At 44.1% G+C, this 12,619-nt stretch overlaps 1 protein-coding gene across 1 annotated transcript; it reads left to right on the forward strand.

The window, feature by feature from the left end:
- Window positions 1-1,827: 1,827 nt before the first annotated feature.
- On the forward strand, window positions 1,828-11,931 carry LOC107299101 (regulator of telomere elongation helicase 1; the record flags this gene model as incomplete). The annotated part of the gene is made up of 5 exons (XM_015828468.1): window positions 1,828-1,912; window positions 2,935-3,000; window positions 9,508-9,661; window positions 10,513-10,551; window positions 11,807-11,931. Coding segments are annotated over 5 exons (469 nt in total), but the record flags the coding sequence as incomplete, so codon positions are not given.
- Between the last annotated feature and the right edge of the window lie 688 nt (window positions 11,932-12,619).

Below are 12,619 nucleotides of genomic sequence, written 5' to 3' on the forward strand. Positions count from 1 at the left end.
CAGGAGTCAACGAGTGCCAGTTTTCAGATGCAGTTCTGTAAATCCATTTGCGGCACCTTGGTTGAAAATGTTTTGCCCTATGATACACCGTGTCATTTGGTTAAAAATTACGGACATGAGAATTTTAGAGGTTTATAGGTTGGACTGATAAATAAGGTGACTTTTGCCATTGGGGCTGATGAATGTAGAACTTATTATCTACAGCAGGGGTCTTCAAACTTGGCCCTTTTTTGACTTGTGGACTTCAACTCCCAGAATTCCTCAGCCAGGCATGCTGAAGTCCACAAGTCATAAAAGGGCCAAGTTTGAAGACCTCTGATCTGCAGTAAAGAATTTCATGAACCATGTTCATGGTGAGAGATTCCAATATATTTTACATGTACATAAAAGTATTTTATGTACATGTAAAAAACAAAGGAAAGGTTGATGGAATTGGGTATGTCTAGTGCAGTGGTTCTCAACCTTTTTAATGCCGCGACCCCAACTGGTCGTAAGTCGAGGACTAAATCCGTCGTAAGTCGAGGACTAAACCGGTCATAAGTCGAGGACTACCCAACCGGTCGTAAGTCGAGGACTTTCCCTGCCCGGGAGCGCCGCGCATGCGTGGTTCCGCCCCCTGCGCCGGCTGAGGTGTAGCTGGCAAGCGGCAGAGACGGAGCAGGCCGACCACCAGCTAGCCCAGCCCAAGGGAGGTAAGGCACCGCCGGAAAAGGGGAAAAAAATGGCGGACAAAAAAAATGGCGGACAGCCTTGCTTGGCGACCCCCATGAAATGGTCGATCGACCCCAAATGGGGTCCCGACCCACAGGTTGAGAACCACTGGTCTAGTGTAACGAAGAGAAGGACGAGGGGGGACATGATAGCAGTATTCCAATATCTCAGGGGCTGCCCCAAAGAAGAGGGAGTCAAGCTATTCTCCAAGGCGCCTGAAGGCAAGACAAGAAGCAACGGATGGAAACTCATCAAGGAGAGAAGCAACCTGGAACTAAGGAGAAACTTCCTGACAGTTAGAACAATTAACCAGTGGAACAACCTGCCTCCAGAAGTTGTGAATGCTCCAACACTGGAAGTTCTTAAGAAGAGACTGGACAGCCATTTGTCTGAAATGGTATAGGGTTTCCTGCCTGAGCAGGGGGTTGGACTAGATGACCTCCAAGGTCCCTTCCAACTTTATTATTACTATTACTACTACTACTACTACTATTACTACTACTACTACTACTACTATTATTATTATTATTATTATTATTATTATTATTGGGCTCTACGTTTCCTGCAGTCTGCTGCCAATCTTCCTATCGCAATATTTTTCAGCTTTGGCAACTTTAAGACATGAGGGCTTCAACTCCCGGAACTCCTCAGCCAGTTGAAGTCCACGCATTTTAAAGTTGATAAGGTTGAGAAACACTGCCTCTTGTATACTCACCGATCTCCTCAGTCTTTTAGTTCCTTTTTTTTTCCTCCAGTGCTTTTCCCCTGGTTTTTGAGTTTCAGCATCTTTCTACACACTCATTATCCATACTTTCGTTATCCTCGGTTGTAGGCTAAAATGGAACTTGCAAATGACAAGGAGCAGCATTATGTCAGCATTAAGCAATTGGATGACCAAAAATGCTTGGAATAGCCCTGTGATGGGAAAGTGGCAGCTGTTTTGACTTAACAGCACCCAATGAATTTATGGCCAAATCACCAGTTAGTGGTCTTGGCATGTAGCATTTTGGTCATCCATTAAAAAGATGGCAGGCAGTTTTTGTTAAACACAATATTGAAAGCAATTTAATTTAGATGGGCTTTGTGTAATTTTTTTTTCCATTTCTCTTTAAACAGAGTTTGCCCTTATTATCTTTCTAAGAGTCTGAAACAGCAAGCCGATATCATTTTTATGCCTTATAACTATCTGCTGGACTCAAAGGTATATGTTTTATATATATATATATATATTTAAAAATCATTGTTTCTTTAACTTGTTCACTTTCCATTTCCAAAATTAACATCTTAAAGTTGCCATAGTTGAAAAACACGGGAGCAGAATCTTCCGTTGCATCAGGGAATGTGATTCCTTGGCCTCCCACTGGAAACACAGTTAATCATTCTTTGCTGGTGCTTACTGAGTATCAGGCTTAAAGGTAGTCCTTGACTTATGACAAGGGTCTTCAAACTTGGCCCTTTTATGACTGGTGGACTTCAACTCCCAGAATTCCTCAGTCGGCCATTTTGATGAAACTGCGGGCTTGGATCCAGACCACGGGTCTTCAAACATGGCCCTTTATGACTTGTGGATTTCAATTCCCAGAATTCCTCAGCCAGGCACACGTGCACGTGTGCCTGGCTGAGGAATTCTGGGAGTTGAAGTCCACAAGTCATAAAAGGGCCAAGTTTGAAGACCCCTGACTTACTACCACAATGGCAACCAGAATTTCCATTGCTAAACAAAGCAGTTGTTAAGTAAGTCATGCCCAATTTTATGACCTTTGTGCCTTGGTAGTTAAGTGAATCATGCAGTTGTTAAGTGAATCTGGCTTCTCCCATTGCCTTTGCTTGTTGGAGTATAGGTAGTCCTTGATATACAACCATTTATTGACAGTTTGAAGGGACAGCGGCACTGACAAAATTGACCGATGACCATTTTTCATACTTAACCGTTGCAGCATCCTCTTGGTCACGTGATCAAAATTCAGATGCTTGGCAACGGACTCATACTTACGACAGTTGCAGTGTCCCCTGGGGGGGTGGTCACGTGATCCCCCTTTTCCAACCTTCTGACAAGCAAAGTCAATGAGGAAGCCAGAGTCACATAACAGTCACGTTACTAACTTAACAATTTCAGGGATCCACTTAACAACAGAAATTTTGGGCTCCATTGTGGTCACAAGTTGAGGGCTACTTGTGTTGTCACTAATGGAGACCAAGTGTTGTGTTTTGCTCTTTTCACAGAATCGAAAAGGTCACAACCTGGACTTGAAGGGGGCCGTAGTAATACTTGATGAAGCTCACAATGTGGTAAGTAAAGACACAGTTGGCTTGTTTGTTCTTTGTGCTCTTTGGAAAACATTTAGGTTCCCCTTTTTGCAGACAAGTCTTATTAATACACACACACACACACACACATATTTCAAGAGACTTTAAGCAGGCAGGAGACAGTCATTCGACAGATTCTTCATCAATAAAATGATGGAAAGGATGAATCACCAAAAACATGCAGTAGAGAATTTGTGTAATAATGATAATATCATGGTTCCGACAGATGAAACTCTTCAAAGAACTTTGAGGCATTGTTTACCTTAAAGAATCTTTATTCGAGTAGCAGAGCATCGGCATGTACATAGGCAAAGCCAAAATCTGAATTCCCCTCCCCTGAGCACACAGTATCAAAGCACAATTCCCTCCTCCAATTAGCAATGATAAATCACATTCTCCAATTAGTTTGAAATGCAGGCTTTCCCTCCAGTTCTTCAACCCGCCATTTCTTATCATCTCTTATTTCAAAAAAACTTGGTTCTCACGCTAGTTACAATATTGTTATGTCTAACTATCATCTAATTCTAACTCTAATTCTAAGAGTAAAACATAAGAAGGAAACTGGCTGCATCTCCATATGTTGTCAAAGCAAGAACATCCGATGTTAGCAGCATTGACAGATAAACTGTAAAACCACTTCCTTGGCAGAAGGAGCATTCCCCCCCCCCCCAAGTTTAATTTGGAGATATTTTACAGTCTGGCCACTTGCTCCCCCAGACTTCTTACATTGAGGTTATTTCCTCTTATTACTAGACCTTAGGTGTGGAATGGAGGATATTATTATATTTTTATCTCATTTCCTCAGGGGACCAGTTGTTAAAATCTTATTTAATACCAAATGAGCAAGCACAGTCGGATTGTAAGTTGTTTCTGCTTAGAAGACTTTACAGAATGCAGACCTTTACAGAATTGTTCTTTGCTTTATTACAAGGCTTACCAATGGCCTCTTTATTTATTGGGTTTCCTGGCTGCCAACTGCATGCAGATTCATGGCAGTTTATCACAAAATTAAAACCTCCCTGGTGTAGCAGAAATATATATAAATAAAGCAATAGGCACATTAGGTCTAGAACACCACCGGCACCATAAAATTGAAGCATCTACGGTAAGAACAAGCGAAGGCCAACCTAAATGGGATCAAAACATGGTTAAATGATCATCAACAGCATGATACCCATCAAAGACAGCAGCAGAAAAGAAACCACAAATTAGAAATCAAGTAAGGTTCTACATTTAGGAAAGAAAAACCAAATGTACGGGTATAGTATAGAGGGTACCTTGCTCAATAGTAGCAACTGTGAGAGGGATCTCGGAGTCCTAGTGGACAATCCCTTAAATATGAGGCAGCCGTCTTCTGCAGCTGCCAAAAAAACCAACACAGTGCTAGGCTGCATTAACAGAGGGATAGAATCAAGATCACGTGAAGTGTTGATACCGCTTTACAAGGCCTTGGTAAGGCCACACTTGGAATACTGCATCCAGTTTTGGTCACCACGATGTAAAAAAGATGTTGAGACTCTAGAAAGAGTGCAGAGAAGAGCAACAAAGATGATTAGCGGTCTGGAGGCTAAAACATATAAGGAACAGTTGCTGGAATTGGGTCTGTCTAGTTTAATGAAGAGAAGGACGAGGGGGGACATGATAGCAGTCTTCCAATATCTCAGGGGCTGCCCCAAAGAAGAGGGAGTCAAGCTTCTCTCCAAAGCGCCTGAAGGCTGGACAAGAAGCAACGGATGGAAACTAATCAAGGAGAGAAGCAACCTGGAACTAAGGAGAAACTTCCTAACAGTTAGAACAATTAACCAGTGGAACAACCTGCCTCCAGAAGCTGTGAATGCTCCAACCCTGGAAGTTTTTAAGAGGAGACTGGACAACCATTTGTCTGAAATGGTAGTCTCAACAGCTTTTTTTGTATTGTGGTGACCAAAACTGGATGCAATATTCCAAGTGTGGCCTTACCAAGGCCTTATAAAGCGGTATCAACACTTCACATGATCCTGATGCTTATCCCTCTGTTAATGCAGCCTAAGATTTCATTGGCTTTTTTGGCATCTGCTGCATCTGCTGGCTTCTATTTAAGTGATTGTCCACTAGGACTCCAAGATCCTTCTCATAATTACTACTATGAGTACTTATACTCTTCTTCCAAGCTGGGCCTAAGGGTCCTTCTCAGTCTCCTTTTCTTTTTCCATCTGAGAAAGGCCGCACCTCATTGTAAGAAATCTGATCCTATCTACGACACTGTCATGATGTTTCTGCAGACGCCAGGGTCACCGGAGGCCCAGAATTCGATCTATGGCAGGAGAAGAGCTTGCGTGCCAGGCAGTACTTTCCCAGAAAAGTATTTACTATAAATTAGCATATGCAAATGCAAACAGAGTTAGGGGACAGCCAACCTAAGTAGAAAAAGGGCTACAGGTTGTCCTCCATTACAGTTGCAGAGCATGTCATGTCACCCACCCAATTTCACTGTATTACCTTTTTCTGCAGTGGCCATTAAGCAAATGCCACAATAGTTAAATAAACCTATTGTTCACTATGGGGCGTTTCCCCCCCAAAAAAAGCAGAACTAAGCATATTTTTTTAAGGCAAAATTGGCATAAATTGCAGTCATGTGGGACACCGCAAATGGCTGCAAAACTGGGCAGGTTGATCATTGCCTGAAATGGGGACATGTGACTGGAAGGGATGGTCATCGTCAGTTCGGAACCACAAAAACCTTTTGTGGGTTTTGTCGTGGCTTTGACAGGTCATAGGTCAAGGACTACCCGTGTCATCCTCTAAGAAACATTTCCTTTTTTTGGTATCGCCTCCAAATCATTCTTAAAACAAGTTGATAACGCAGTGGTGGCGAACCTATGGCACGGGTGCCAGAGGCGGCACTCGGAGCCCTCTCTGTGGGCACGGGCGCCATTGCCCCAGTCCTAGGCCTTCAGCTGGGTTTTATAAAACCTTTTCGCTTTAGGCCTCCGTTGCCATGTGCAAAAAAAAAAAAAAAAAAGTTCAATCAGTCAATTTCAACTTCTCGCGGGAAAAAAAAGATCTTGCAAAGTTGGAATTGATTGGTTGAACTTTTTAGTCCCACCCAGTCTGCCGTTATCACCTCAGCCACGCCCACCCAATTGGCCACACCCACCCGACACTCGACGATGCAGAAGTGGGTTTGGGGTTGCAGTTTGGGCACTCAGTCTCTAAAACAGTGGTGGCGAACCTATGGCACGGGTGCCAGAGGCGGCACTCAGAGCCCTCTCTGTGGGCACGCGTGCCGTCGCCCCAGTCCTAGGCCTTCAGCTGGGTTTTATAAAACCTTTTTGCTTTAGGCCTCCACAGCCGTGTACAAAAAAAAAAGGTTCAATCAATCAGTCAATTTCAACTTCTCGCGGGAAAAATAGATCTTGCAAAGTTGGAATTGATTGATTGAACTTTTTAGTCCCACCCAGTCTGCTGTTACCACTGCAGCCATGCCTACCCAATGGGCCACACCCACCTAATGAACCACACCCACCCAATGGGCCACACCCACCCGGCACCCAATGATGCATAAGTGGGTTTTGGGTTGCAGTTTGGGTCTCTAAAAGGTTCGCCATTACTGTGATAACGCCTCCTTGCTAGGATATTCTGGTCTAAGGAATGGATTCCCTTTACATTCCCGTTGAGTCTCGCTTGGCCGTTTGCTATGAAATGGAAAATAAATACGAAGTGTAAATGATTAATTTGAAAGAAGAGTGCGTCTTGATGACAATGCCTGCTGAGAAACACCCTGGTTTGTTATCCAGTGATAATTCTAAGAATACATTTTGAATTAAATGTGCAGAGGTTGCTTCCAGATTTGGCATGATTGGTATATTCTTGTTGAAAAATGGGGAACCAGGTTTGGCCTGCAGTGAGTGCCTTTCATTTCATGCAGTTACACGTGGCCTGCTTGAGAGGCACATAATGGTGTTTAAATGCCCTGTTGTTGTTTTTTTGTTTTTTTTTCAAATTTTTTTTATTATTTTCAACATAAGAAAAAAGCAAACACAAGTACATCACAATTGAAAAACCCCCTCCCCACCCCCCACCCAGACTTCCCAAACCTAATCCCAGGATACCATTCATCTAAAAGTAACCTTATATTAATATCCCTAACTCCACAAAATATAATTCTACATAAATAGGTGAAATATATGTATATATATAAAAAGAAGAAAAAAAATTTTTTTTTATCTAAAAACCTAACCTATATTCCACCATTCTATGCTTATTTTGAATATAAACAATCCATCTTCTCCATATTGATAAAAATTGTTCATTTGAATGATCCTTCAAATAAGCCGAGATCTTTGCCATTTCAGCAAGATAAATGCCTATAAATGCCCTGTTTTTCTCCACTTTTCACACTATCATAAAGAGGTAAGGCTGCCTTATGAGCACAGGCACTCCTCAGCGCACAATTGAGCCCAAAATTTCCATTGCTCAGTGAGACAGTTGTCAAATGAATGTTGCCCCATTTTATAGCCTTTTTTTGCCACAGTTGTGAAGTGAATCAGTGCAGTTGTTAAGTTAGTAACACAGCTGTTAAATGAATCCAGCTTCCCCGTGGACTTTGCTTGTCAGAAGGTCACAGAAGGGGATCACATGACCCCGGGACGCTGCGACCGTCATAAATATGAGTCAGTTGCCAAGTGTCTGAATTTTGATCACATGACCATGGGGGTGCTGCAATAGTCGTCAATGTGAAAACAGTCATAATTCCGTTGCGATTTCAAACAGTTATTAAATGAACTATTGTAGGTCGAGGACTACCTGTATATAGCAACTTCTAAGACTTGTGAATTTCAATTCTCAGAATTTTCTCAGCCAGCCATGCTGGCTGGGAATTGAAGTCCACAAGTCTTAAAAGTTGCCAAGGTTGGACACCTCTGCCAAAAGGGGGAGACTGCATTCCAGAGAAGCAAGAGACAACTCAGTCCTGATAGTTTGTGTGAGAGAAAGAGGGTGAGGAAGGCTCCTGCCTAATAGTTCCCAGACTACATGCTTTATGGGGATGTTAGCATGCTTTAAATTGGCAAGATTCTGTCTATGGGTGATGAACAATAAAGAAAATCTGCTAGGAAGAAACACATTGTGTCTTTCTTGATTTTGGGAGCTTCCTTCCATCCTACTTCCTTCCTTCCTTCCTTCCTTCCTTTCTCCCTCCCTCCCTCCCTCCCTCCCTCCCTCCTTCCATTCTCTGGATTCCCAGAAGGGAGAGACTGAATTCCAGAGAAGCAAGAGGCAACTCAGTCCTGATAGTTTGTGTGAGAGAAAGAGGGTGAAGAAGGCTCCTCCCTAACAGTTCCCAGAGTACATGCTTTATGGGGATGTTAGCATGCTTTAATTTGGCAAGATTCTGTCTGTGGGTGATGAACAATAAAGAAAATCTGCTAGGAAGAATCACATTGTGTCTTCCTTGATTTTGGGAGCTTCCTTCCTTCCTTTCTTCCTTCCTCCCTCCCTCCCTTTCTCTCTCCCTCCTGTTTTGGGAGTTTGCTTCCTCCCTCCCTCCCTCCCTCCCTCCATTCTCTGGATTCCCAGAAGGGAGAGACTGCATTCCAGAGAAACAAGAGGCAACTCAGTCCTGATAGTTTGTGTGAGAGAAAAAGGGTGAAGAAGGCTCCTCCCTAACAGTTCCCAGAGTACATGCCTCATAGTGTAATAGCAGGTTTTACTTTGGCAAGATTCTGTCTATGGGACAGGAACAATAAAAATGCTAAAGACTAAACTCTTTCCGTTTCTGGAGCCTTACCATAAACACGATAAAAGCCAAATTTCTTCAAGTTACGAACAAGTAGTTGTTCTAAGACAGAGGTCCCCAACCTTTTGGGCACCAGGGACCGGTTCTGTGGAGAGAGGTTTTCCCGCAGACCGGAGGGTGCGTGGTTTTGTGTGCTGCCTGCATCCCACAGATGGGACTTTGCTTGTTTGTGTGGACCGGTTGCTGACATGCAGCGGCCCGGTACTGGTCCACGGACTGGGGGGTTGGGGACCCCTGCTATATAAGATTAAAGGACTGACAGCTTCATTGCTAAATCAAAGTAGGAAAGAATTTGATATTAATATCTTGTTTCAGAAAAATGTGCCATCCTCCTCTGTTTACCACACCCTTAAGTCTTTTAATTTGAAGCCAGATGGGGAATATTAAGGACTCTCTGAAGTTATTTTAGGGCTTCCCTGAAGTAATACAGCAAAAATATAAAATTTCCCCCTTGGGGGGAAAAAAGTTGTACAACAGCTTATGTTGTGTTCCAAAGCATCTGGTATTGATTGACAACAGCAATCAGAGCGGAGGACAGGAAGATTTGGATTCTGCTGGAAGTAGCCAATTAAGCATATTAAAAAGGATTTTTTTAATGGACTCTATGGATGCCACTGTCGTTGCAGTGCAAGAATTGCCCTTGCACAAACATGCAACATTACTGTGCAGCTGATGAGTTACAAACATTTCAAATGTTTTTTCTTCCTTTCTAGGAACAACTGTGTGAAGAATTGTCATCGTTTGACTTGACTCCCTGTGACTTAGCTTTAGCTATTGATGCCATCAACGCCATCTTAGAAGACCAAGCCAAAAAAGTTGAACGGAATGAATTTAACGCTGAATTCAATATGGAACTTGTCGATTCAGGTAGATTATCTCAGTTCACAGGAACGTACAAACTGACCGGGCTACAAAAGAGTAGAGGGTATTATTTGATCTTCTTCTTCTTGTGCCATATCCGTTATCGGACGTTGGCGATCCTGTTTTTATCAGCAGCCGCACGAAAAAGTGCTGCTGAGTTTTGTCCAAACCGGTCCCTGAGATTTTGAAGCCACGATGTTCTTCTTCTGCCTGGACCTCGTTTGCCTTCAATCTTTCCCTGGAGGATGAAATGGAGTATGCCGTATTTTTCTGGGTGCCGCATCACGTGTCCGAAATATTCTAACTTTCATTTTTAAATAGTTTTGATGATTTCCCTTGGCTTTCCCAGGCGGCTGATCCCCTCCTCATTTCTGATTTTGTCAACCCAGCTTCTACGTAACAGCCGCCTGTAAATCCCCATTTCAAATGCTTCTCTAATCTCTTCAGGTGGCCTTCTGTCAGAGACCAACTCTCTGCTCCATCGAGCAGGATAGAAAAAATATATATTATTTGATAGGATAGTAAATCAGGGGTAGGCAACCTTGGTTCTTTTATGACTTGTGGACTTCAACTCCCAGAATTCCTGAGCCAGCCTGGCTCAGCATGGAAACCTCTCCCTTTCCCCTCAGCGTGGCTGGCTCAGGAATTCTGGGAGTTGAAGTCCACGAGTCATAAAAGGGCCAAGGTTGCCTACCCCTGGTATAATTCGTCCTCGACATAACAACTGTAATGGAACCTGCCCATTATGGTCATATGTCATGATGGTCATACACTTGGTCAAATCACGTGACCAACCTGATAGAAGAAAAGTGGCACCTGTAAATCTCAACTGAAGGAAAACTCTTTTTCTCAAACAGGGCTAAACATGGAACTCGAAGACATAGCAAAAATAAAGCGTAAGTACCTTTTTTTCCTTGCGAGTTTAACCAGAATAATCCTACAGAGATAGTCCTCGCTTAACATCCACTCATTCAGCAGCTGTTCGAAGACAGGACCATACTAAACAAGGGGGACTTAACAACAGGTGGGAAAGTTTGAGCTGCATGGAGTATAAAATGAAATTGTAAACCTCCCAGAATCATTAGGTAAGAAGGGCGGTGTCAGGCGTGCAAGAAATTAGAAGCCTGGGTGAGGTCCAAAATAAGTACGAGTCTTATTCCATGCTACCTGTAAACAAGAATCTGAATGACTAATGCTTAAGACAAATTGGTGGTAGATAGGAGTCAATGGAATTCAAGGAGGGCTGGACTTAGATCTGTTGCAGGCACGAAGGGACTTCTAAAAGATGGGGTGCTTGACTCTCCCCGGGCTAAGCCTGGTCATCTATAGGTGGGTGTAAAAATTGAATAAATAAATAAAACGGTTCTTTGAAACAGTGCCCTGTGTGATGCCCTTCAGCGTACATGTAGCAGAGTCCATGTTTCACTTTCTTCCCTGCACTGGACTAAGCAGATGGGATCCCTGACTTGCCGAGAAGCTGGGAGTATCTTCCTGTGTGCTGTCCCGTTCACACACACCCAAACATGCACCATGGGCGTTAGGAGTCTTTATTGAGGCTTCCAAGCCTGAATTAGCACTCCCCAGCAATTCCTTATGCCAGCCCCAGCCCACAGTGCTGGCAAGTCCACTAGGGAACGGCAAGTCCACAGTTGTGCAATCCAAAGTTCAAAGCAAGAACACACAGCCATGAAATGGACACCTTGTTCTCGGCATCGCTTCACTCCCCTTGTTAGTTGTTAGTTGCAAAGTCGTGTCCAACCCATGGGCAACGTTCCCCCAGGCCTTCCTGTCCTCTACCATCTTCTGGAGTCCCTTGAAGCTCACGCCTACTGCTTCAGTGACTCCATCCTGCCACCTCCTTCTCTGTCGTTCCCTTCTTCTCTTGCCCTCCATCTTTCCCAGCATTAGGCTCTTCTCCAGTGAGTCCTTCCTTCTCCTTAGGTGGCCAAAGTACCTGAGTTTCCACTTCAGGATCTGGCCTTCGAAAGAGCAGTTGGGGTTGATCTCTAGGACTGACTGGTTTGATTGCCTTGCAGTCCAGGGGACTCACAGGAGTCTTCTCCAGCCCCATAGTTCAAAGGCCTCGATTCTTTGGTGCTCAGCCTTTCTTCACTCCCGTATGCTGAGCTAAATAACTGCTTCCTGGTGCAGACCATCAAGAGGGCCAGGCTGCCTCCTCGCAAGTAGCCTGGCTGACCTTTGTTGTGCCTGCCTCCTCACAGCCCTACCTGCTCTCGTATCTGGAGGAGGAGACAGTTCTTCTTCATCGCCACTGACCAGCTGCAGTTGTGTGCCCTCTCCACCCGAAGCCTCTGGGCTTCCCAACTGCAGCTGGGCCTCTCCTGTCTCTAGCTCAGCCGGCTGCTAGTCTGGTTGCTGTCCCGTGCTAGGCCTCTCCACTCCTGGCTTGTAGCCCTCGGCTGCCTCCCCTCCTGATGCGCCCAGGACTGGCTCGTTCTCCCCCGAACTAGCCTCTGGAGAGGCATCTGGGGAAGCGCCCAGGGGAGTCATCACAGCCTGGCCTGAGGGGAAAGAGAGAGGGCTGCCCCCTCAAGGCGAGCATCCATTTGTAAAACTACATTAAATTTCTCCCCCCCTTTTTTTCTTTGTATGCCTAAAGGGATTCTCCTGCAGCTGGAAAGCGCTATTGATGATGTAAAACTCCCATCGAGTCAAGATGGACTCACGAAAGAGGGAAGGTATATTTCAATTTAAAAAAAAAAAAACAAAACAAAAAAACCCAAAACACCCATTTCTTCCAACTTGGCGTTGCTGTAATTGTTACTTTTGCATGCTTCTCTTTTGGCCAACCTGTTCCCATCACAATTGGGACCGGAAAATTCCTCAATTAAACAGGGCGGTCATTAAGCGAGGCATCCTATGACCGCGCCTGAGTTTACGATCTTTTTTTTTTTGCTGCGGTCATTAAGCGAATGACCATGGTTATTAAGCAAGACACCATGT

This window comes from Protobothrops mucrosquamatus, unplaced genomic scaffold, assembly GCF_001527695.2.
Source record: "Protobothrops mucrosquamatus isolate PMUCROS unplaced genomic scaffold, P.Mucros_1.0 scaffold4539, whole genome shotgun sequence".
NCBI classification, from domain to species: domain Eukaryota; kingdom Metazoa; phylum Chordata; class Lepidosauria; order Squamata; family Viperidae; genus Protobothrops; species Protobothrops mucrosquamatus.